Source organism: Manis javanica, chromosome 13 (genome assembly GCF_040802235.1).
Source record: "Manis javanica isolate MJ-LG chromosome 13, MJ_LKY, whole genome shotgun sequence".
In the NCBI taxonomy this organism is placed as follows: Eukaryota; Metazoa; Chordata; class Mammalia; order Pholidota; family Manidae; genus Manis; species Manis javanica.
The window spans coordinates 89,080,892-89,105,735 of NC_133168.1; the positions used below are offsets into that span (position 1 = coordinate 89,080,892).

General features: G+C 53.0%; 1 protein-coding gene across 1 annotated transcript; it reads left to right on the forward strand.

Moving 5' to 3' along the window:
* Positions 1 to 1,422: 1,422 nt before the first annotated feature.
* On the forward strand, positions 1,423 to 23,560 carry LOC108395483 (complement C3-like). The gene is made up of 41 exons (XM_017657815.3): positions 1,423 to 1,569; positions 1,700 to 1,907; positions 2,347 to 2,518; positions 2,686 to 2,756; positions 2,852 to 2,940; positions 3,019 to 3,101; positions 3,323 to 3,410; positions 4,142 to 4,244; positions 4,352 to 4,472; positions 4,683 to 4,798; positions 5,486 to 5,626; positions 5,708 to 5,917; positions 6,134 to 6,343; positions 6,646 to 6,807; positions 7,059 to 7,188; positions 8,100 to 8,177; positions 9,543 to 9,740; positions 9,907 to 10,018; positions 10,316 to 10,401; positions 10,505 to 10,644; positions 11,001 to 11,207; positions 11,898 to 11,949; positions 12,112 to 12,198; positions 12,366 to 12,569; positions 13,476 to 13,551; positions 13,841 to 14,009; positions 15,087 to 15,182; positions 15,339 to 15,492; positions 15,853 to 16,025; positions 16,161 to 16,319; positions 17,488 to 17,547; positions 18,414 to 18,504; positions 19,772 to 19,817; positions 20,840 to 20,927; positions 21,245 to 21,331; positions 21,568 to 21,673; positions 22,017 to 22,106; positions 22,460 to 22,546; positions 22,634 to 22,723; positions 22,829 to 22,964; positions 23,337 to 23,560. Exons 1-41 carry the CDS (start codon positions 1,499 to 1,501, stop codon positions 23,467 to 23,469), a joined length of 4,980 nt encoding a protein of 1,659 aa, XP_017513304.2. The 5' UTR covers positions 1,423 to 1,498; the 3' UTR covers positions 23,470 to 23,560.
* Positions 23,561 to 24,844: the final 1,284 nt, after the last annotated feature.

A 24,844-nucleotide genomic window follows, 5' to 3' on the forward strand; every position in this document is an offset into this window, starting at 1 on the left:
CAATGTTCTAGAACCTTCCAAATTAGGTCTCACCTGCTTCCCTGCTCCAGGTCGCACTTGGATTCTGTTGATTCTGTGCTTCATAAGAGATTGTTCACCATGGACTCAAAAGCATGACCTGGAGCCTCACGGCTCACCTGCCTGACGTGGGGCAAGTTGCTCACCGTTCTGGGTCCCCAGTTTCCTCATCCATACAATGGGTGGTAACCCTTCAGCACAGCTGTAAGACTTTCTTGAGTGTACATAGAGCATGTAGAACAGCGTCCGGCATGCTGTAGGTGCTCAGTAAATGCCTGAAAGAAATGAGTAGATTCCACCTGCCCTCTGTCTCTACCACCCTTGACTTTCATGCTCTCCACAAAGATCGAGTCAGGAAAGTGGGCGCACATTGAACCTAATACATGGGGATTAAGGAGAAAGTGGACGTTAAGGACATAGTAAATAAATTGTCAGTAAATGTCCGCTCCACACGGGTAGGGATATTGTCTATTGTGGTCACCACTGTGTGCCCCGCGTGCTAAGTGGGGCTGGGCTCGCAGTAAATACCTAACGAATCTTTGTTCAATCCATGTGTATTGTCATTGTTTGGGGGTATCCAGGGTCCTCCAATAGGCAAGACTCCCCAGACTGGCTGTATTGCCTTCACTAAAGAAGGAAGAGCCAGACAAACTTGTCTGCAACCCCGACTGCTTCTAAGAGGCAGACACCACAAAGTGGGTTCCACTGCTTTAATGGGCATGACAAATAGCCAGTGAGGATTATTTTGGGACAGAGAAAGATTTCTTCCAGGAATGCCTCAAGCATGATGTGTTTTCATCCCTGACTTAATATATGTAATTTGCCTTCTGAAAAAGAAGCGCAGAGAGTTTGGCATGATTTAAGAACAATGAACAATGGCCACAATTTACCAAGCATAATTGTCTTGTGCTTGAGATGAGAAAATCACGCAGTGCGTCCTGGGTGCAGAAAGATGAGAAGACCAGCAAGAAGTTCCCTTGTGACGGGTCCTGGAGCCAGACGGCTAAATGCCATATGGCTGCTCATTCCTGCGACTGGGAAATGGACATAATTTGAGCAGCTACTCCAGAAAGCCAAGTTCACAAGGGGAGAGGTGGAGATAATCCTATTTTCTCCTGCCCCTAACAGCCAATCACAACCAAACCCTGAGTCCAGTGCCCCATTCACTGGCCCAGGCTCCTTGCTGGGGGAGGGGAAAGCTTTAGGATAAGCTCCCGCAGCTCACGGAAAGGACCACCCCCAAACCACTCCGGCCACCAAGGGGGTAGGTGGGACACATTTCAGTGCAACTGAACCCAGCCTCCGGTGGAGGATTGGCTGGGAAGGGAAGGGCAGCCCCCTCTGCCCCCATTCGATTTACGGGGATTCCCTCCCCACATCCGTTTGGATATTAACTCAGCCAGAACAGGCCAAGGTAAACAGACGGGAGCTGGGAGGGATAAGAGGACAGGCTGCTGCCCCACATCACCCTCCTACCGCCATGGACATGCCCTGGCCCCTGGGGTGGATTCTTCTCCTTTTGGGGACCCCCTGCGCCCACGCTGAGCCTCTGTGAGTCTGGGAAACAGCCGTCTGCCGGCACATCTGTCCTCTGCGTGCTTCCCCGCAGGCGAACCTGCCTATCTTTGCTGTTGCTTCCCCCACTTGAATCTCCTGGTGCCTCGCGTTTGTCTACTGACAGGTACATCCTGGTGACCCCCCGAGTCCTGCGGGTTGGCAGCCCCGAGAACATTCACGTGCAGGCTCACTCGGACTCCAGGGGGCTGCTGACCAGGACCTTCAAGGTGAACCTCACCGTGTGGGACTTCCCGATGAGAAAGACGGTGTTGGCCAGGAGCCAGCTCATTCTCTCGCCGGACAACCACTTTATGAACCAGGCACCCGTGGTGGTAGGTGACAGGTCGCGAGGGGTGGCTGCAAAGGGAGGCCCTGGGTCAACAGCAAGTGGAGAGGGGCAGACCCTGGAGGGACTCCGCACGAGGGACCCTGGAAAACAGAAGCCGCGCTTGCGTACACTCACCACTTGTCTCTTTTCCCGTCCATTTAGAAATCTAAAGTCCCCAAAGTCTGGGCTCCCAGAAGGGGTGGTGATTAGTTAGCGCATTAATAAGGGGCGCCCTCTGCTGGTAGCTTGGGAAGTTGCGCGTGGACTGGACCGCAGCCGGCCTTGGCCGGATGTCCCTGGGGAGAAGCGGCGAGCAAGGCCCCACGAGGCCACCTTGCTTCCAAAGGCACAGCCAACGGCCCCTACTCAAGTGCTCCTCTCCAAGATCTGTCCCAGGGAGGGGAGCCCAGCAGGTTCTGAGGTGGGGGGGCATGTCTCCCCAGATTCCAGAGAGCACGGTGTTCCCCCCACAACCTGGACAGCAGTATGTCATCATCCGGGCAACCTGGGCATCCAGCTCGGCCTCATTCATGGAGAAGATAGTGCTGGTGGCCCCCCACGCTGGCTACATCTTCATCCAGACAGACAAGACCATCTACACCCCTGACCACTTAGGTATAGCCCCCAGGCACTTGGCCTGTAGCAGGCACTGATTCTCAACCCCAGTATCCCCCAATGCCTGACACGTTCCTCCTCCCAAGATGCCCCACCCCACTTCCCCAGATAACTACACCTCTTCTCCAAACTCTATTCTATGCTCAGAGTCTTCCCTCTCCCTCCAGTTCAATACCGGGTGTTTGCTGTGAACCACAAGCTGGATCCTGTGACCAAGACATTCACTCTGGACATCAAGGTGTCCTCTCCTGATGGATGGTGGATCCCAGACACTGGGGTTATGTCATGTGCTGAAGTCCTGGGGCATAAGCCACCCACCCCCTCTCCCCACAGAATCCAGAGGGCATCACTGTGATCAGCCAGGATCTGCTGGCCAAGGAAGGTTTCTACACAAGCTCCTTCCACCTCCCAGAGCTCATCAGGTACCTTGCTGGAAGCCCTGGGGCTGGAGGGATGGAGATTCTTTTCCTTGGTCTCCCTTCTAACTTCCTGTGCCTCAGTCTCGGGACCTGGAGCATTGAAGCTAGCTACCAAAGTGCAGCCCAGCAGAAGTTCAAGGCGGCCTTTGATGTGAAGGAGTATGGTGAGCAGGGTGTGACAGGGAGGGCCAGGTGGGTCATGCACGGAACAGGGCTGGAAATGGAAAGCACCTACTGTGCGCCAGGGTCTAAGCTGAGTCCTGGTGAACAGGACCACATGTTCCAGCCCTTAGGGGTCGCCTGAGTCACAAGGAAGGAGTGGAACAGGGAGGGGACAAGAGGGTCAGCGAAATGCTGAGGGTAACCACTGTCTTCATCCACCCAGTGCTCCCGTCTTTTGAGGTCCAGTTGACACCAAACAAGACTTTCTTCTCCCTCAACGATGAGGCACTGGGTGTGGACATCAAGGCCTGGTGAGTCCTCTTTACCCCCAGCCAGGTCACTTCAGTAGCACTTAGGATATGGTAGAGGCACTCTCTGCCATCCATGAGACATCCTTGGCCACCTATGTTGTCCCATAAGGTCATACAGACTACACGTGCCACCTGTGAGGTTGTACAGACCATCCCTTCAGATCTCTGAGGTTGTACAGGCCACCCTGTCTACCTAATGGAGTTGTACCACTTCTCATCCTTTGCATCGTCTCTGAAGGTCCGTGAGGTTGTACACGCACCTTTGTCACTCATGAAGTTGTCTGGACCATCTCGGCAGCTCCACAAGATTGCCATATCTGCTGCCTTATGGGACTTACAGCCCATCTCCACAGCTTTATGAGTGTGTTACAGGCCGTGTTGTCCACCTAAGGTTGTATGGGCCACGCCCGCCACTTGACGTTATAGCAAACCCGATCACATTATACAAGCCACCTCATCTGCCTGAGGAGGCTGTACAGGCTACTTCTACCATCTTGTGAGGGTATACAGGCCACATCTGACACCCAACAAGGCTTTATGGGACACACCGGCCCCTCCCAGGGTTGTGTGGGTCAGCAGTGAAACCATCTGAGTTTCCAGGGGCCACCTCTGCCCCTCCCAAAGTTTCACAGCCTTTGCTGCAGCCCCGTGAGATTATACAAGCCATCCCTGCAACCACGTGAGGTGGTGCGGATGCTTCAGAGCCAGCGGGATGGCCCTACGTCCCCCAGGTATATATTCAACAAACCAGTGGACGGACATGCTCTGGCTCTCTTCGGGGTGAAGCTGGATTCCCGCCGGATGCCCATCCAGAGCTCCTTGCAGAGGGTTGAGGTGACTGAGTCCCAACCTCTCTCCCGCTCTGCTCCCACGCCTCCCCTCCCTCGACTCTTTTTCATTCCCCGAGAAACCATCTCCTCTCTCTCCAACCCTGAGAGCAGATCTCGGAAGGCCTGGGCCATGTCTCCCTTGGGAAGGATACATTGATGGCCACGTTCCAAGACCCGAAAGGGAACTTCACAGGGGCCTCAATCTTTGTCAACGTTACTGTGTTCTCCTCAGGTACCACCTTGATCCAGGCCCTCGGCTGAGGTCAGGACACTGTGTGCTTTCCTGACCCAGAAAGTGACCTCTGGCCGCCCTCCAGCCTCAGTTTCCTCATCAGAAAAATGGGGAAACACTGGGAAGGCTGGGAGGAGCTGAAATTGTTACTGATTTTCCTTCCTCATACCAGCAGCCCCACCAGACCTCACAGTCCCCCTGTCTCTCCAGGGGGTGAGATGGTCCAGGCCGAGACCTCCAGGGTGAAGATCGTCCAGAGCCCATACAACATCAAGTTCACCAGGACACCCCAGTATTTCAAGCCGGGGATGCCTTTCCACTTTAGGGTCAGAGTCTGGGTTCACTCCACCTAGGGATTCCAGGACCCCTCCCCCAAACAGAGGCCCCTTCCAGGGGATAAAATCTCACACCAGACTGACCTGCCCCCAAAACTCATCTGTCTGAGAATTAAATCTATCATGCCCCTCACACCAGTCCCCAGGTTCCCTTGAGTCTTGACCCACGTCTCCCCAAACCACAGGAAAGGCTCCAAAATTTCTCTGTGGCGGGGCTTAGGGGTCATAGTCAGGCTGGAAGGTGGTGTTTCAGGGTTTATCTTGAAGCTACATTTGCACAGCAAGCATACATTTTTTACATGCATTCTTCTGGAGCTACTTTGAGATGTCTGATGGGCATTAAGAAAACTAGAGATATCTTTTGGTGCCAATCTTACTCAAGTTTTCCCCAAGCCCTCCATGTCTCCTACCCTTCCCCTCACCGGTTCTTCCCATCTCCCCTCCCACACACACCAATACCAAAGGCCACCACACACGGTTGTGCATGTACATCTCAAAGGGGAGCCCTTTATAAAGACGCTAATATGAATGGTGCCCCCCAGGCCCCAGCATTGTTCAGTGTGCCCGACTTGTGCAGCTGTACAAGGCCATCCTGCCCAGGTCAAATTCCCAGCACTCAGCTCGCATGCCAGGCCACCCCCAGGCCTGTCCTTCATCTTACACCAGATTCCACCCCAGGTCTTCGTCTCAAACCCCGATGGGTCCCCAGCCTCCAGAGTCCTCGTGCGCTGCCAAAACCAGAAAATGTACACCTCAGACAGTGGGGTAGCCACTCTGACTATCAACACCGATGCAAATCTGGAAAAGCTCCCTATCCTGGTACCAACCTAATGGGGCAGGGACAGCGGGTGCTGCGTGAGTTGGAAGGGCTGGGGTTTACTTGCCCACCACGCTCCCCAGGTGGAAATTGATGAGACCCTGCAGCTAAAGGAGCCAGCTTCAGCCAGGATGACAGCTTGGCCTTACTCAACTCAGGATGGGTCAGGGAACTTCCTGCACATCGAGGTGAAGACACTGGGCACGGAAGTTGACAGCAACCTCCAGCTGAGCCTCAACACAAAACATAAGAATCCGTCAGCCAGGGACCGTATCAGTCACTTCACCATCCTGGTGAGGGGCTAGGCCCAGGACTTGAACCAAGAAATTATTTCCCTGGAACATGGGTTGGAGGAACTATGAGCAATGGTGTGAACGTGGGAACCATCTGGGGTGACCTCAGGCCGAGGGGCCAAAGCACAAGGACTGTGGGCTTCCCTTGTGGGCTGGAACAGCCTCCGGGAAAGGCTGGCCCCACTTTTCTCATCCTTGGCCTCACTTGTCTCCAAGGTCCTGAGTAAGGGCCAGATCGTGTATGCCAAGCATCAGTTAAAAAGTCATGGGAGTGTCTACACTGCGGCCATTATTGATGTGACTCCAGAGATGCTGCCCTCCTTCCGCATACTGGCCTTTTACTTACTGCCCAAGGGCGCAGGTCAGGACCCTGAGCTGGTGGCCGACTCCATATGGATCGACGTGAATGACAGATGCATGGGGACGGTGAGCCAAACGCCTTGAGGTTGTACCTCACCATCATAAAGCTTAGACGGGTGGGGGGTCTGTCCATGTTCAAGGGCTCCCAGTCTGGGACAAGGTAGAGGATGAGGAGGAGGTGCAGCTTTAAAAGCTCCATCTGGGAAGTGGAGAAGATACAAGTGAATCTGTGGCCTTGAGATTGAGCTGGTGGACTTCCCAGGTGCTTCCTCAGAGCCATAGGGAACATGAACTTGAAAGTGGACTTGGGGAAGCCCTTTGGAGCATATGAGCTTCTTTTCCTAACATGTTTCTTTTTCCTGGCTCAGCTGAAGGTTGGCTTGAAGAATGAAGGACTCGTCCAGGCTTTGGAGCCCAACAGCCAGGTAGAATTGAAGGTGACAGGTGATTCCGAGGCCACCGTGGGGCTGGTAGCTGTGGACAAGGCTGTCTATGTCTTAAACAGCAAACACAAACTCACACAAAAGAAGGTAAGAGCATATGACTTTAGGCCAGGAGGTGGCCTGGAGATTCTAGCTGGAACCCCAGCTTCTTCAGCTGTAAAATGAACAACATCTACGGTTTTGAGGACCCAAGGAGCTAGTGCATAGCATAGAGGCTGGAGGGTGATAAGGGCTTCATCGGTGAGAGATGGTGTGAGAATTTGTACCGGGCACCATTGTTACTTCCATGGAGGGGGTCATACAGGCTTCAAACATGGGGTTCCTCCCTTGACCCATAGGTCTGGGATGTGGTGGAGGAACATGACATTGGCTGCACAGCAGGCAGTGGGAAAGACAGACTTGCTGTGTTCAAGGATGCTGGATTGGACCTGAAGATGAGCACGGGGATGGACACCCTTGCAAGCTCAGGTACAAGGAAAGTGGGGGAGAGGGGAAGGGGAGTAAGAGGCTGGCAGCTACTGTCCAGTGGTGAAACGTGGGGATGGGTGTCAAAGAAACAGGCTAAAATCTAGGACCCTGCCACTTATCCTAGAGAAGTCACATTTTCTGTCTTGAGCCTCGATTTCTCTGCCCATAAAATGGGGGATAGTAATAGAAGTAACCCACTGTGTGTTAGTCAAGGTATAGGTTTGGCCATGTGTATTAGAGATACAAGTAAACAGTAACCGAAGCAAATAAGAAAGATTTGTCTCACCCAGTGAGTCCTGAAGTCATTCTGGGATTCAGGCTCCTTCTAGCTTGTTGCTCTGCTATATTCCAAGCTGGCACCCCCCCAGGACCTCATGCCATGCACCAGGATGAAGGGAAGAGGGAAGAGGGAAAAGGACACACTTCTTTCACGCCTCATTGGTCAGAACTCAGTCACATGGCCCCATAGATGCAAGGGAGGCTGGGAAGTGTAGTCTTCATTCTGAGGGATGTAGAAAAGATGGCGGTTTAGTTGCCACAGATGAGGGTGCAGAATGGACACCAGAGAGAACTAGGAGTGTCTTCTTTCAGCTATAAATAGTGATATTAATAACAGTTTCAATTTACTGTGAGCCAGAACCTATGCTAAGTACTTTTAGATGCACAATGTCACTGATAGAACTACAAATTATACTATTTCACATAGCTGGGAAATTAAGGCCCAGAGAGGTTGAGTGACTCACTGAAGATTGCACAGCTTTTAAGTGGTGATTCTTGAATAGGAGGAGACCATAAGATAAAATTAAGGGATGCATATAAAGCTCTGAGCATACAGGAAGCACCCAATAAATACCAAGGATGTTGATAATGATCTTGACAATTGTCCTCTCATCCTTCCTTCTGACCCCAAGACTGGCACTGCCCCCAGAACACCCATCCCAGCCGCCAGCGCCGCTCCCTGAGGAGGCTGGAGATCAAGAGGAATACAGGTCAGAGCTAAAGCTGAACGTGCCCCTCCTGGCTCCCTACCATACTGTCTTCACCAGGGCTTAGAACAGTAAGGTGAAATCACTTGAAAGGTACTTCAAGCAGGGAGGCAGGGATTCAATGATGGGAGTCCGGTGCTTTCAAAATCACTATAGGCTATAGGAATGGAAGTTGGAGGGCTGCTTGCTAGGATTCAAGATTGCTCCGCTTCAGTTTTTGCAATGCATGAAATCTCAGGAAACTGCTGCCAATAGCTCTCGTGAGACAGGTGGCAGAACACAGGAGTGCGCCCATTACAGAAACACAGATACCCTGGGGCTCACCCATCCGCTACCACTGCTGCGGGAAAAGTGGTCTCTGCTTCCCTTCCACCTTCCAATCCAGAATCTAATGCCATCCAGAACCCCAGTAGCAAGGGAGTCTGGGAAATGTAGTTTTTAGACATCTAGCCTCTGTGATACTGATGGGAATTTAACAAAAGAAAAGGTGGGAGCTGAGTGCTGATGGATAGTACCTAGCCAACCTGCCATCCCCACGGCCGGGATGTGGACCAAAGCTAGAAGCTCTGAGCCTGGAGCTCAAGGAAGATGGCAGGCCGCACTGAGTGGTGTTAGAAGCATAGATTATATGAATATTAGATTTTTCAGTCTCTTTGAGCAATGCTAATGACTTGGTGTATCTAAGCACAGGGAAAATAAGTGAAATATAATAAAAACAGGCAAAATCCCAACTCTAGCTTCAATATAAAAAAATCATGCTAACCCGGGAAAAGTTTATCATATAAACTTTTGTTTCATTTATGGCAATGATCAGTTATATTATTTAACTATAGATGTTCTAATTGTGTTGTATGGTGGACAATAAGATTTTTAAATGGCTATACTATTTTTATCTTCAAATGCATTCTTTCAGCTTGCTAACTTAGAAACATTCAACTTGACATCATGTGTTCTAGCAAGTTCTGCATTTTCACTTTTTAAAAATGCATAATGAAAATCAGGAGTTGAAATGGTATGTTTAGTAAGTAAACATGGCATCTGTTTAGAATCTCTGTCAAAAAAGACAAAGAAGGAGGAAGAGGAGGGGTAGGTGGAGGAAGAATCATTATCACAGATTCTTGTCCCAGCTCTGCCACTTGTGAGCTGTGTGACCCTGAGCTGGTGAACTGACCTCTCTGTTGCTCAGCTTCTTCATCAGAACTGACCACATGGGTTCAGTGTGAGGCTTCAAGGGGAAGATACAGGAACAGCGCTGGAACCGGCATCTGCTAGCTTACCGCCGAGTAGAGGCCAGGGGTACATGGCATTGAGGCAGATGCGTCCCAGCTTCCCCATGTCCTGCTCAGCCCTCCCCACTCTGGCCCACAGTGAACAAGTTCGAGACAGAGCTGGAGCGCAGATGCTGTGAGGCTGGGCTCCGGGAGAGCCCCGTGGGGCTGTCGTGTGAGAAAAGGACCCAGCACGTCCGCTATGGGCCAGCCTGCGTCGCCGCTTTCCTGAGCTGCTGCCGTCTGTCTGCGGCCCTGTCTCAGGAGGTCCGGGAGGAGCAGCTTCTTCTGGGAACATGTGAGGGGTTTAGGGGTGCCGGCTCCACCAGGGGCATGGAGGGCCTTGGGACAGGCCCAGGGCGGGTGGGGTGAGAGCACTCCATTGAGGAGTGTGCTGGGCCATGGGAGACACACAAGGGAGAGACACGAAGCCCGTCCCACATCACCACCTGGGCTCCCTGCAGTGGATGATGATGAGGAATTTGATGACATCTTCTTGGAAGACCTCCCTGTCCGGACCTTGTTCCCTGAGAGTTGGCTTTGGAGGAAGTTTACTCTGCCGAAAAGTGAATCGGGGTAGGGCCACGGCCACAAGGCCGGCACCTGCTCCCTGGCCTGTCCCCGCACCAGTGGGGGTCAGTCCTGGCCAACGCCCCTAGTGGTGATGAGTTCTCAGCATTGTCCCCTGATGAGATCGTCCCTGGATGAAGATACAGATCCCAGTGGTTCCCCTAAAATGATTACCCTCTAGTGAGGATGACCCACTGACCCCTCCATAGTGGTCATTACCCCTGGACAGGGATCCCCAATCCAGAGGCTCTGTGCAAGTAGCACAAATTCACTGATGCCCCCCCCAAACCCCACTTCTGGCAGGATCTCCCACTACAGCGCTCTCGTGAACATGCCAGACTCCATCACCACGTGGCAGTTTGTGGCTGTCGGCCTCAAGGCTGGACGAGGTGACTCCACTGCCAAGCACCGATGAGAGGGGAGAATGGCGGCCCCACCTAGCCCCAGGGCAGCTGGCCTCTGCCTGACGCCGAGATGCTCTCCTGACTCCAGGTCTCTGCGTCTCGGACCCCTTTGAGCTGACTGTCATGAAACCGTTCTTTGTGGATCTTAAGTTGCCCTCCTCCGTGATCAGGAATGAGCAGGTCCAGATCCAAGCCGTACTGTACAATTTCAAGGACCGCCAGGTCAAGGTAAAGCCCAGAGCCCTCCTCTCCCCACCAAAACATGTATTTTATAAAGAGGGCAGAGCATGTCCATCTTTTAGGAGCTTTTAAAAAGCTTCTAAGGCATTTTGTAAGTTAAAACTCACAATAACCTCAGCAGGTGGGTGCTGTTATCGGCCTCAGTTTAGAGATGAGGAATCTGAGGCACAGAGAGGTTTAACAGCTTTCCTAAGATCACACAGCACATAAAGTGGCAGGCACGGTCTGTGCTCTCAACCACTAGATTCAGGATTTTCAGGGCTGCAGGCAGGGAGGGCACTGGAATTCTAGGGTTCCAGGCCACCCCATGCATCAGGACCCCCTAACTGCCCACCCTGCCCCAGGTCCGTGTGGAGTTCCCTCATAAGGAGCCGCTGTGCAGCATGTCAAAGCCAGGAGCCCCATCTCGGCAGGTGGTGTCTGTGCCTCCCACCTCCTCCAAGATGGTACCTTTCGTGCTCCTCCCACTTGAGATAGGCAACGTGGACGTGGAGGTCAAGGTCGTGGGCTACGGGATCCAGGACCATGTGAAGAAGACACTGCTGGTCCGGGTAACAGGCGCCCTCCACCCCTTGCTGCTGGGACAGATGGCGGGGCTTCCTCAGGGCCCAGGCTGAGCGATCACAGGAGGGACACGTGGGCCCAGAATCAGCAAGCAGGCTCCTGCGGGCAGGCTTGAGATGCAAGAGAACGGATTTGAAAGTTCAGTCACAGAGACCCTTCTTCAGGACTGTAGAGTAAGGCTTGTCTTCAAGCCTTATCTCTGCTTGTGTGACTTTGGGCCACAACTTCTCTGAGCCTCTATTTCCTCATTCGCAATCTGGGGACATCAAATAATCAGAGAGCTGTGAAAAAATTATTCTTTGTTAGCTGTGAAAATAATAATTTTGTGGGTGACCTATCAGTGACACTTTATTTACTCATTTTATTTACTTAACAAACATATGTTCAACACTTACACTATAAGTGTTTTAAGAATATTAACTTGCTGACCCTTCAGAACCGCCAGATGAGGTAGGAACCTTTTGTAGACGAGAAAACTGAGGCACAGAGAGGTTAAGTAAGTCACCCAAGGTCACACAGCTAGGAAGCAGAAGAGTTGGGATTTGAACCCAGATATTTAGTCTCCAGAGTCTGCTCTTTATAGCTAAGCAATGCTTCCTCCTACTGTCCTTGTGATGGTCATTATTTTTTACTGTTGCTGTTGCTGTGTTTAACTTGCTTTCTTCTACATCCCACAGACAGGAGGGCAAATACAGCGCATACCCCATAGTATCTTCCTGAACCCCCAAGGTTTGTGGGGTCTGCAAGAAGCATGTAGGCTCCTGGGACCATGTCAGGGTGAAGGGAGGGGCTAAATGAGTGGTTCTGCCAGCCGAGCTCCCCCTGGGCTCTAAGTCCCCTGACCTCCCCAGCCCCAGATCCCGCTCGTCACAGAGGGTTGTTCCTGCTCAGGTCAAACCCAGACGGAGCTGCTACCAAGACAGGACTTTTTTAACAAGATGCCCAATACAGAAGCAGAAGTTTTTGTCAGCGTCCAAGGTGCTGAGGATGGAGATGGCTCCTGGTGCGATGGGGTGGGGTTGGGGCCAGGCTCCTGCAGGGCCCATCTGGGATCACAGACAGAAGGGCTGGATGTGCCCTTGTGGGGTGGCTGGGGAGCCGGGTTGGCATAGGCCATTCTCCAGGTGACCCTGCCCACCTGATAGGTGACATCCTTGGTGAGACAGTCCTGGGCAGCCTGACACCTTCAGAAACACAGAAGCTGCTGACACTCCCAAAAGGCTGCCCTGAGCAGACGCTGAGCTCCCTGACACCTGTGGTCATCCTGGCCCAGTATTTGGATGCCACTGGCCAGTGGGGCAAGGTCGGAGTGGAACACAGGGAAAAGGTGATGAAGAACGTTGTCAGCGGTGAGAGCTCCTGGGACCTCGATCAGAGTCCGGGACAACTCACTGGGAGGGTGGCTGCAGTAACCCCAGGGAGCCCTTCCAGACAATAACATCTGAACCGACTCATCTCCCAGATGACAAACAGGGACCCCAAAAAATCATCTCAAGGAGACCCTCAGGTTACTCTTTTACCTGCACCCCTCTCCCAGGCTACCATCTGAAAACAGACACCCTGGTTTACCCCAAAGCAGCAAACCCTCAGGTTCTGTTACACCCAGACAGTGCCCCAGGTCACACCCAGTCAGTGCCATGCCCCTGGGTACACTCCCAGGGAGCCCCAAGCAGAAAACACTAGAGAAATCCCATGTGGTGGCCTCTTCGGTATACCTGGATGCTGACACCTTCCCAGGCTACATCCAAGCCCCCGGTAACAACCAGAGATGCACACTTCTGGTTCCACCCAGACACACTCAAGTTAAGTTGGACACTGACCCCTCTCTCCAGTTACACTCAGACACCAACCCCCACCCAGATGCTCAGTAACTCCCAGGTGTCACCCCCAATATTATCCCCAAACAATAAACTCCCAGGTAACCTTCAGGTAACACCTAAGGAGCAATGCTCAGAATATGTCTGAGAAGGGGCACCCAGATTACACCCAGAAATAGTCTCCCCAAAGCCACAATGACATCTGGTACCTACCGTCACACCTGCCCATGACCTTCATCACACCTGGGCCTCGTAGCCTGCTCCTTACACCTGGACAAGTCCCCTCCCCCAGGTTACACCTAGATGTGCTACATCCCCAAGTCATACCCACACCCTGTCCCCCCCAGATTACGCCTGGTAACCGACCCCCTTCACAGCCACATGCAAACGTGGACCCTCCTACAAGTTCTCCTCCACCTGTTACACACACCCCGGCAGGTTATACCCGGATGCTGACCCACCGGAGCTCAGATGGCACCTACCACACGAGCAAGGGAAGCCCTGGAAGCACATGGTAAGGAAAGACAAGGCTGCTAGCAGTCTGACCGTCCCCCCACCCTCAGGGAGCCCAAGGGGCCAGCCTAGGGCTTGGTGACCCCGGGAATATCCATGCTGCAGGGTCTTGGGGTAGGCAGTCCTTGGCCGGTGGTATTCCACCCTGGCAGACATGGGGAGCAGCAAAGGATGGGCCAGTCTAGAGCCGTGTGTTCTGTGGTGTAGACTCACCCATAGTGTAGACGATCTTGTCCTCGAACGCCCTTGGCTGCCAATCCCAGTCCTCGCCCACCCGGTCTTCTCAACAGGCTCACAAGCTACGTGTTCCGGGTCTTCACCCTGGCCTATCGCATCATGACAAATGGCGCACTCGACCTGCCCTCTCTCTGCGCCGCTGCCAGCTGGATAGTCACCCAGAGGCAGGCACAGGACGGCCACTTCTTGGAGGGGGGCCCCGTGGTCATGGCATCCATGCAGGTGCCCACTGCCCTCCTGCCTGGGCTGTGCAAACAGAACCAACCACGGATAGGGGGCTTCAGGACCTCACGTGTTCACAGGCAGAATGAGAACAGGAAAGGGCTGAGGCTGGGCATCCCATTCCCCTGCTCCGGAACACCCTGTGCTCCATGGGGGAGTCTGCGCACATCTGAGACCCCATCTCTCCCTCACCCCCTCATCAAGCAGGCGCCAGTCTGGCCCTCGTCCCGCCGGGTCTGAGTGCTTCCCATCCTCCAGCCAACACACCTGTCCCCACCAAAGTTCCTCCACATCAGCCTCCAGAAACAGATTTCAGTCTGGTGGGGAGGGGGTCTCTCCCCTGCTCAAACACCTTCCATGGCTCACAGATTCCCATGACAGGTTCTCTCTACCATATCGCTCTCTTTGGTATCTCCTGCCAAGCCTCACCACTCACTACTCCCTGTTCATGGATGTTTCCCTGGCATTCCTTGGCTTGTGGCTGCATGACTGCAAACCCTGTCTCGATCTTCACATGCCTTTCTTCCTTCTGTGTGTTCTCACACGGCCTTCTTATAAGGACACAAGACAGAGGAGATATGGCCCATGGGATCCAGTATGACCTCTTCTTAACTAATTACATTTTCACAGACCCTGTTTCCCAATAAGATCACATTCTGAGGTTCCTGGTGGACATGAATTTTGGGGGGACACTAGTCAGCTCAGTACAGGGGTTGAAGGTGGAAGGTAGGTGACCAAAGAGGATTTTGAACTCCAAGTCACCCGTTTGCTAGCAATGGGGAGACCTCATCTCCCGGACCCTCAGTTTCCTCCTCAGGAAAATGGAGCTGTGCCAAGAATGTTCTTGAGATGGTGTAGAGGGTTTAGCCCAGCATCCTCCATAGCTGTTAGCTTTTGTTAGGAAGGCAGATCCCACACAGGCAGGTCTCAGGATGCCTCTTCTCTCTCCCTATCCCACTTTCCGCATCATTCAGCCCAGAGCTGAACACCTGGGAACTTCTCAAGCTCAGGCAGGAGAGGTTGGGGAAGATGTCCCAAGATGCTAAGGGGATCGTGAGTGTGTTTCCTTACCCACAGGGTGGTTACAAAGGCTCCGAGGCAGACATCTCTCTCACAGCTCTTGTTCTGATTGCTCTGGATGAGGGAAAGGAGCTGTGCAGCCAGAAGATACCGGTAGGATCCAAAGAGGAGGGTGGGGTCTACAGGGTGCCCTACCCCCTGCCCACAGGGAGCTCCCCCACCGTCATGCTCCTCTCAGTCCATCCCCGTCTTCTGACTTGTGAACCCTTTTCTCCGAGCACCTCCCTCTGGCCTCCTCTCTCTGTCTAGAATCTGATTGCCAGCATGGAACGAGCCCGTGGCTTCCTGGAGAGAAAACTCCCCGACATTCAGACAACCTTTGCTGTAGCCATTGTCTCCTATGCTCTCGCCCTCACCAAGAGCCCCCGAGCCAATGACCGTCTGGACAGCTTTGCCAGCCAGAGTGGGTGTGGGCCACTTCTTAACCAACTGTGTGTTAACCACAGACATAGGGTTGAATGGGGATTGCATGATCACAAATCCAGAAATGTGTGACTCACCACCTAGCATTTATTGAGCACTGGTAGTGTGCCAAACCTTGAACTCACAACTTGAGAAGCCAAGGAGGACAAGTACCGACCTCAAAGTTGCCACCAGCTTTGGGGGAGGCAGTGGTTCTGAAAATACATCCATATGTTTCCCCTAAAATAAAGTGCTCAATAAAATAACAGAGGAGAAAATTTGGTCCAGAGGACACCAGGAGAGGGCAAGTTTAGGTGGGTGAACCCAGATCTGAGTGACAAGGCAGCCCTCCATCTTCTAGACAAAACCCACTGGCCAGTGGAGAACCCAGAGGGGCACTCCCTGTACACTGTTGAGGCCACCGCCTACGCACTCATGCAGAAGCTGGAGCTGGGCCGGCACAATGAGACGCAAGCCATCGCCAAGTGGTTACTGGAGAATCGGGAGCCGGGAGGAGGATTCAGGTCCACCCAGGTGACCCGGGCCTCGGGAATGGGAGCTGGAGTTGGGGTGGGGAAGTGGGGGGCGCTAGCCAAGGTGCTGAGAAGCCCGGCCCACTGCCAGGAGCTGTCCGCGGTGCTGATCCTCCGCCCCCATCCCAACCCCCAGACCACGGTGGTGGCCATCGAGGCTCTCACCCGCTTCCGCCAAGCTGCCCCCTTCGAGGGTGTCCAGGATCTCCACGTACAGATCCATGCCCCCAAGAGAGCCTTGAGTGTGAAGTGGATCATCGATCAGAACAACGCCTACCAGCAGCGGTCAGCAAAGGTATTGAGGATGAAGCCAAGAGGCATGTTCCTGCCAGTCATCTCCCTCCTCAGGATTATCTCACACCATTGTCTATATTGTCGATATATTCATTCATTTACTGTACTATTTCCTGAGCACCTACTGTGTGCTAAGCATTCTCCTGGGCATTAGGGATACATTATGGAAGATCTGTGGTCTCTGATCTCATGGAATTTACAGTCAAGAAAGAAACTAAGACAATAAATATATTCAATTTAAGCTTTCTCAACTCAGGGAAAATAAATGTGTAAAGGGGAAAATAACATAGGTGTGGGAGTGAGGTAACCTCCATAACCTTATTTCATAGTGGAGGTATTACTTACCTTCAATTATTCAACCCACCTTTACTAAGCACTTACTGCAGTCCAGGCTCTGTTCTAGGAACTGGTAACATGGCCATGAGCAAGACAGAAAAAAAAACCCTCTCCTTGTAGACTTTTGTATTTTAGTGGGGGGACAGTCAATGGAGATATGTGAATAAGTAGAATACATAGTGTGTTAAATAGTGGCAAGTGCCATGAGGGAAAAAATTAAGCATGAAGTGAGGAAAGTACATTGGGAGCTGTAATTCTAGATAGACTGGGCAGGGAAGACCTCACCAAGAAAGTAACATCTGAGCAGAAACCTTAAGGAAAGAAAGAAGTGAGCCTTGTGGATATCTGGGCAGAAGAAACAGCAAGTGCAAAGGCCCCAAGACAGATGTGTTCTAAGAATAGCAATGGGATATTAGCAGGGGTGATGTCATTGGATGTCAACTTGCAAAATTTTACTCTGGCAGGTAAGGGAAGAAGGTATGTGGAAAACAGGAGTGGATGCAGAGATGGCAGGGAGAAGAGTCCTGTGGGGACTTGTTCCATGCATATGGAACTTTGGAGATGCTGCAAAGTGGAACAAATGTACATTAGGACATAGCACGAGTCAGCAGTTGTGTTGCTCTGTGACAGTGTAGGCACCACAAATTCTCTATTAAAATGTTTCATCTTCATGGAGAGAGGTGGGCAGTGAGTCATGAGGCCCCAAATTAGGGAAAACACCAAGGCCCCACTGCCCATGCATGCTCTGCTCCTTACCCCAACCCCTACCCCTGCATTTGAGCCCCGTTTTGCTGCATCCTCTGCCCCCAAGTCCTCCTCCCCTTTCCTTTCAGTTCTCTGCCCAGGATGACCTAGAGATCAAAGCCAGCGGCACCGGAACAGGCACCATCTCGGTAGGTCTGGCGTCCCACCCTCCAGATCCTTACCTGGATCCCAGGGATACCCTAGTTGGTGGGAATAGAGGCAAGTCTGGACTTAAGACAAGATCAAAATCAGCAATAATTTCAGCTACCATTTGGGCACTTACTATTTGCTAGGAAGCAAGCTAAGGACACTTCAAACCTCCCCTGGGAAGTTGGTAAAAATGGGTTCCATTCAACAGATGGGGAAATAGAGGCTCAGAAAGGTCTTCACTTGTTATAAGTCAAGAGTCCTGAAAGGTAGAGGTCAGAGGTCTTTGGACCCCTCTGCCCCTCCCATGCTGAGTCCTTGAAGAGGTATCTCCTTCCTTGCCTCCCTCCAAGGGAAGATGCCTCCTCCAGGAAGCCTCCCAAAGCCCACAGGATAACTGCATCCTCCCCCCAATATCTGGGTCTCCATTACATCTTCTGGCCCTATGCTCTGTGGCCCAGGAGGACAGCCTTCTCATGCACCAAATTCGAGGTAGCCTGTTATCATGTTTCCAGCAATGGAGTCACAGTTGAATCCGTGCCCTTGATCTGTGACTTTCAACATGTCACACCCTTCCTTGAGTCTCAGTTAAATTTAAATTAAATAACATTAAAACCTCAATTCCTCAACTGCTCAGTAGCCACATGGGGCTAGCGGCTACTTCATGGACAGTGCAGGTAGAGACCATTTGTGCCATTGCAGAAAGTTCTATTATACAGAGCTGGTTTAGATTCTAGAGAATGTTCTGCTCACTGCACACAGGGACTGAGGAGGGGGAAGACTTTGCTGTGAGTCCCCTGAGCGGGCAAGGACTGCAGCAAGGAGGGAGTGGGTACAATGGGCTCTGATATCTCCCCTTCCCCAACAGATCCTGACCATGTACTACAGGTCCCCAGAATCCTTGGACGACATCTGTAACATGTACCACCTAAATGTGACTTTCCTTAGTGTCCTGGAAGGTGAGCCTGGGCCCAGGGATGCTCAACTTCTTTTTATTATTTTATTTTAGCTATTGTTTAGTAGGCACATTAATATTCAGCCATTTAACAAATATTCACTAAGCATTTATTATGTGCCACACCCTGTTTCTTGGCCCTTAGAACTCAGGAGTGAACAAGAAAAATATCCCCCTGGGAGCCCACGTTCTAGTGAAGGAGACAAGCAGTAATACAACAATATGTATATTCTACTCCCACTATTTATTTAGAGCCTAAATCTACATTATAAAAAAACATATAGCATAATAGGAGGTGATGATAAGCACCATACAAAATGAAGTCGGAAAAGTTGATATAGACTTGGAGGAGGTCCAGGGGAAGCTCTCTGAGGAGTGGCATTTGAGCTGAGACATGAAAGAAGTGAGAGAGCTTGACAGGAAGGATTGAGGAAAGAGCCTTCCAGGCAGACAGAACAGCAGGTGCAAAGGTACTGAGGCAAGAATGAGCTCACCTGGTTTGAGGAACTGTGAGGCCAGTATGGCTACCGAAGAGAAAGAGGTGGAGTTTTAGGAGAAAGAGTTGGATATAAAGAGTTTTAGGAGGAAGAGATGGGGGCAGGGACTTGTGGGCCACAGTGAGGACTTTAGTTTCTGCTTGGAGTAAAGTGAGAGCCGTGGCAGGTTTGGAGCAGAGGGGGATGTGACCTCACATAGGCTTGCATAGACTCCCTTTGGCCGCTGTAGGGGAAACAGACTATAGAGGGCACGGGTAGGAGCTGGGAGACCAGGGAGGAGGCGACCATTGGCCCTGCAGGAGATGATGGGGGACAGTCCAGGGTGGGGTTGTGGAGGTGGTCAGAAATGGTGGGATTCGAGAAGGAAGAGACAGGACTCTTATCATTGGGAGCTCACTGTGGCGGTGCAGGGAACAAGCCTCACCAGTCCCAGGACTTTCAGGGACTAAAAGTGACCAAGGCTTTGCCTTGAGCCCCATTTCTCAATAATACTAGTACTAGCAATAGTAAGGAATGTTGCTAAAACCTGACATGTGTAAAGTGCCAACTAGGCAGTGTGTTACGTGCTTTACTTGTATTAACTCACTGAATCCTTGTAATACCCTGCTGGGTTGGGAATATTAGAATCTGCATTTACAGATTAGGAAACTGAAGCACAGAGAGGTTAAGTAACTTGCCCAAAGTCACACAGCAGAGCCAGGATTTGAACTCAGGAAGCTGGCTCCTGAGGCTGCATTATCCAGCCTCTAACTAAACTCTACCTTCTCTCTGCAGAGAATAAGAAGGGGGAAGAGACCTTCCAGCTCCGGATAGAAACAAGGTCAGGGCACCAGGATCTCGGGTTGGGAAAGGGGAAGGTCTCACTTCCTGGTAACCAGACTCTCTAGCAGTCCTCTGTGGATACTGGATGGAGGGTGGGAACCAGCCAAGCTTGCCTCTCCCTGCCTGCCCCCTCATCCTGCCCTCCCCTGCCTATCCCCCATTCTGCCCTTTACCCTGCCCTCCCATGCTTGTCTACCGTCCTGCTCCCCAGTTCTCCCCCGGGATGGGGACAAGCATCTTCATGTCCTGGAATGGAGGGCTCCACCATGGTGAGCTTGCTCCATGACCCAGATGCCCAGAGATGGCTCCAAGCCCTGTGGCTCTTCTCCACCCACCTCTTCTCCAGATACCCCAGCCCCTACACCCGTCCTGTTCTGTCTCCTAAATGTCCTCGCCCAGGTCCACCACAGATAAAAACATGTACTGAGTGCCTACTGAGGGCCAGGCTCTGTTCTAGGAGCCAGGGGCACAGCTGTGAGCAGCGCATTCCCTTCCTGGCCAATGGCGCTCATGGCCTGTCAGGGGAGACAGAAAACAACCAAATAATCACCCGGAGTCGATGTAAAAAGACAACTGTGTTTAAATGTAGCAAAGGAGAGGTCCATGGGGCCAAAAGAGGGCAAATTAGAGAATGACGTGGTGTGTGGCTGGAGAAGGCTTCCCAGAGGAAGTGATGCATCCCTAAGATTGCAAAGATGGAAGGATGTTTCAGGGCAAAGAGGCAGGAGGGAGGATTACAGGCTGAGAGAACAGCATGTGCAAAGGTCCAGTGGCCGGAGAGATCACAGGGAGCCGGGGGTGGAGGGGGTGAAGAGGAAGGGTGAGATGGCATTTGGTAAAGGTTGTCAAGCAAGGAGGTGGCATATCAAATTGCTGTCTGCCAAAGTTGTTGGGGTGGCGGAGTGATGGGGAGACCTGAGAGGAGGCTGCTGCCTCACTTGTCCAGGAGAGACATGGGGCAGAGGGAGGATGGGGGAGAGGCAGGACAGCGGAAGGAGAGATGAGCTCTGAAATCTGCAGGTTCCAGGGAGACCGGGAGGCCACAATGAGCATCATCGAGGTCTCCCTGCTCACTGGCTTCTACCCGAACCAGGATGACCTCAAACAGGTAACAAGGACCCACCTGCCACTACCCAGCAGGCGGGGATGCCCTGGCAACATGCCACACTCCTTGTGTGGGCACAGGATGGCACCACCCGGTCAAGGCTCCTGGATCAATGCCCCAGGGCCTGTAGCCACGGTCACTTCTGCTCGTCTTCCTGCATGACCTTAGCCAAATTTTTGCCCTGATTATGCCTCTTTCCCCCGTCACTGGGGCCAATCGGAGGGCTGGGAGCTCCGAGAGTTACTTCCACTGACTGGAGCCCCTGGGGCTGGGAGCTTTAGGGGGCTCTGCCCACCTGCAATCCTCACCCTCTGCCCCAGCTCACAAGCGACGTGGAGATGTACGCCTTCCAGTATGAGATCAACACGAACTCCAGTGACAGCACCGTGGTCCTCTACCTGGAGAAGGTGCGGAAGTGGGGGTTGGGTGGGGGCGGGACTCCTCGGCCAGAGGCCTGTGCGCAGCCGAGAGAGCGGAGAACCCGCGGTCGGCACCTTGAGTGGTGATCTCAGAGAGCCGTACTGTCTGAGGTCAGCTCCTCGGGACTCAAGGCCGCGCGGTCAGCGTTCAAGGCCCAGGCCCTCTGGCCAGTACCCCATGGTCAGTAGCCCTGGGCGGTTCAGACGGGACTCCCCTCCTCCAGCTCTCCCACAAGGAAGACTTGGTGCTGGGCTTCCGGGTCCACAGGATGCTGCCAGCGGAGTTCCTGCAGGCCGCCCAGGTCGCAGTGTCTGACTACTACGAGCCCTGTGAGCAGGGGCCTGGGGCACGGGGCCAGGAAGGGGGCATGGAGAGGGACCCAGAGAGGCCGGGGCGTTGAGGGGAGGGGTCCGAAGGGGGTCAGAAGGGCCCTAAAGGGGGTGTAGCGATAGGGGCGTGGTCTTCCTGGGGGGTCAAAGTGGGAGGAGGTCCTGCGGGGTGTGGGGCGGGGCGTAGAGGAGGACAGGGCGTGGCCTGCTGGGGAGACGCGGGCGAGCGGCTGCGGACTTCCAAGGGAGGGGCGTGTGGACTGGGGGCGGCGTGAGGCCGGGCGCGCACGCAGCCCGCAGGAACACTGGCCCAAGCCGACCCGCGCTCGCCGCCCCCTCGCAGCCCGGAGGTGCAGCTCCTTCTACAACCTGCCCACCGAGCGGGCCTCCCTGCGGAAGATCTGCCATAGAGACGTCTGCCGCTGTGCCGAGGGTGACCGCACGGGGACACGGGGGCCCGCAGCCCTTCCTCGAGGGAGAGACAGCGAGATAGGAGGGCAGAGACAAAGAGAGACAGAGGAAGGGAGTCCCAGGGGCAGAGGCTGACACGCACACACTCGGGCAGGGCCAAAAAAGGAGCGAGACAGAGGCATAAAGAGACTCAGACTTGGAGAGAAACAGGCCTAAAAAGGCCAGAAAGAGAGACAGACAGAGGGAGTGCCCTACAGACTAGAAAGGCCAAACCCAGAGACCCATGACTGGCCAGCGTGGGGTTGGATGGGGGTTGGGTGGGAGGAAGCCCCCGCCCCCAGCGCAGCCAGAGCAGCCGCCCCCCTGCCCCTCCAGAACAGTGCCCGACCCCGAGGAAGGACAGCAGCCAGCTGGGGCAGGAGGAGCTCCAGGCCTTGGCCTGTGAGGTGGGCGTGGACTTCGGTGAGTGCGGGGAGCAGCAGGGGGCGGGCAGAGGCCCACCCGCAGGCCGCACGCCAGCATGATGCCCTCCTGCACCTGCTACCTCAGTGTACAAGGTCAAGCTGGCCACTGTGGAGGTCTCCACCTCCAACCCCTACATCTACTACCACATGCAGCTCCAGGACATCATCAAGAGCGGTAGGTCCGCGGTGGCAGAGGACGCCGCAGGGGGTCCTACCCTGGCGTCCTACTGTGGGAGAGCGCCAGGCCTGTGCAGGCTCACACACTGGGTCTCTCCTCCAGGCACAGACCCTGCCACACCCCTCACCATGAAGAAATTCGTCTCTCACACCACCTGCCACGATTCCCTAGAGCTGCACGAACAGGAGGCATACCTCGTCATGGGACAGACATCAGACCTGTGGAGAGTGAAATCTGAGTGCGTGGGGGACTCCTGCTGCCCTGGAGCTCAGGCCCAGGCCCCCTTCCCGAACCCTGCCCGGTCCTTGATGTCAAAAGTTCTACTGCACGTATTAGCAGGAGTCTTAGATTTCAGGGTCGCCTGAAATGTAGATGTAGATTTGGTTTTCCAACATAGGGCAGTAAAGAGTCAGGAGGAGGGGAGCCTTTTCTAATCCCCAGCTGTATGGGTTAGAAGCTGGAGGTCCTGAGATGGCCTTGTGGAGTAGACACTACAGGCTGGGGTTCTGGGAGGCTGCAAGCAGGGCAGAGGGCTAAGGCAGTGGAGGGGGTCTCCATGCCTCAGAGGCACCAGGCTCTCCTCACCCTCCTTCGTGTCTCTAACCCACAGGTACACCTATGTCCTGAGCAAGGAGACGTTTTTCATGCGTTGGCCAGTGGATGGAGAGGTAGGCAAGAAGCAATTGCTAGACCAGCTGGAGAAATTTTCAGAATATATCCGCACCCACGGCTGTGAGTCCTGAGATTCTGAGGCCTCTGCTGGTCTCAAGCAGTTGTCTTCAAGCAAGCCTGGACCACTAGGTTTACCCCAAATAAAGAATATGAAATATCCTACCCAAACTCCAGGTAGTTTTTCCTGCTCCAATGCTCAGCAGGGGCCCTGCACAACCTGCCCTGACGTTGCTTGGACCTACATCCTCCCTCCTCTCCTACTGCATTCCAATCACAAGGGCCTCCTTTGGGTCCTTCCAACACCCAAGTTGGTTCCCACCTCAGGACCTTTGCACTCACAGTGCCCTCTACTAAGTACACCCTTCCTTCAGATAGCCTCATGGATTGAACCCTTCCCTTATTTGGACTCTCTTTAAATGCCACTTCCTCAAAGACACAACTCAAATAGATCCCTTGCCATCACTGTTCCCCTTACCCTGCTTTATTCCCTCAGTAATGCTTACAAATATATTTGATATATGTTGCTTTGACTGTTCCATGGGCACTTCCTCTAACCCATAATTTCAGCTCCATAAAGCTGGGTGTCATGTCTGTCTGGTTCACTGCAGTATCCCTAGCTCCAATGACAGGGGCTGTTACAGAATAGGTGCTCAGGAAATGATTGTTGAATGAATGAATGAATTTAGCACCCACCCTGTGTCTAGTCCTGATGGAAGCTTTGATGGAAAGCTTACCTCTGAATTAGTGCATTGGTTACCTATTGCTATGAAACAAATTACCCCCAAAACTTAAGAGCCTTAAAGCAACAAAAATGTATTATTGTTCATGGTTTCTGTTAGGAATCCACAGGGAGAAGCTGAGCTATATATTTTGGGCTCAGGGGTCTCTCATGAGATTACAGTCAAGATGTCAGCGGGGGCTACCATAATTCGAAGGCTCAACGGGCTGGAGGGGCCACCTCTGCAGGAGCTCACTCACCTGGCTGGCAAGTTGGCAGTGGTGGTAGTGGGAGGGCTGTTCTTTGCCATGTAGACCTCGCCATAGTGCCGCTTGGGCATCCTCACAATATGGCAGCTGGCTTTCCCAGAGTGATCCAGGAGAAAGAGCAAGGTGGAAGCTACAGGGCCTTTTATGACCTAGCTTCAGAAATCACGCACTATCATTTGCACAATCCTGTATTGGCCCCATGAGCTAGCACTACTCAGTGTGAGCAAGGACTGTGCAGGGCATGACTGCCAGGAGGCAGGGACTGCAAGGGGCATCCTGGAGGCTGCCAACCAGACAGTAAGTGACAGAGCTTGGGATGTGAATTCCAGCTATCTGGCTCCAGAATCTATACACTCACCACTGTTGACTCTAAAAATAAAACTCATGGTTATTTTACCAGCAAAAAATGGGTTCATCCAGGAGTAGCAGAGAATTGCAATTTGGGACGCGCAAGCTTCA

What these genes read in the sequence shown, in the direction of transcription:
- LOC108395483 (XM_017657815.3), top strand. Translation starts at nt 1,499, where the DNA reads ATGGACATGCCCTGGCCCCTGGGGTGGATTCTTCTCCTTTTGGGGACC. An exon ending in CAGCTCCGGATAGAAACAAG is followed by an intron (nt 19,818 to 20,839) that starts GTCAGGGCACCA and finishes TGAAATCTGCAG; the next exon opens with GTTCCAGGGAGACCGGGAGG. An exon ending in CCAGGACATCATCAAGAGCG is followed by an intron (nt 22,724 to 22,828) that starts GTAGGTCCGCGG and finishes TCTCTCCTCCAG; the next exon opens with GCACAGACCCTGCCACACCC.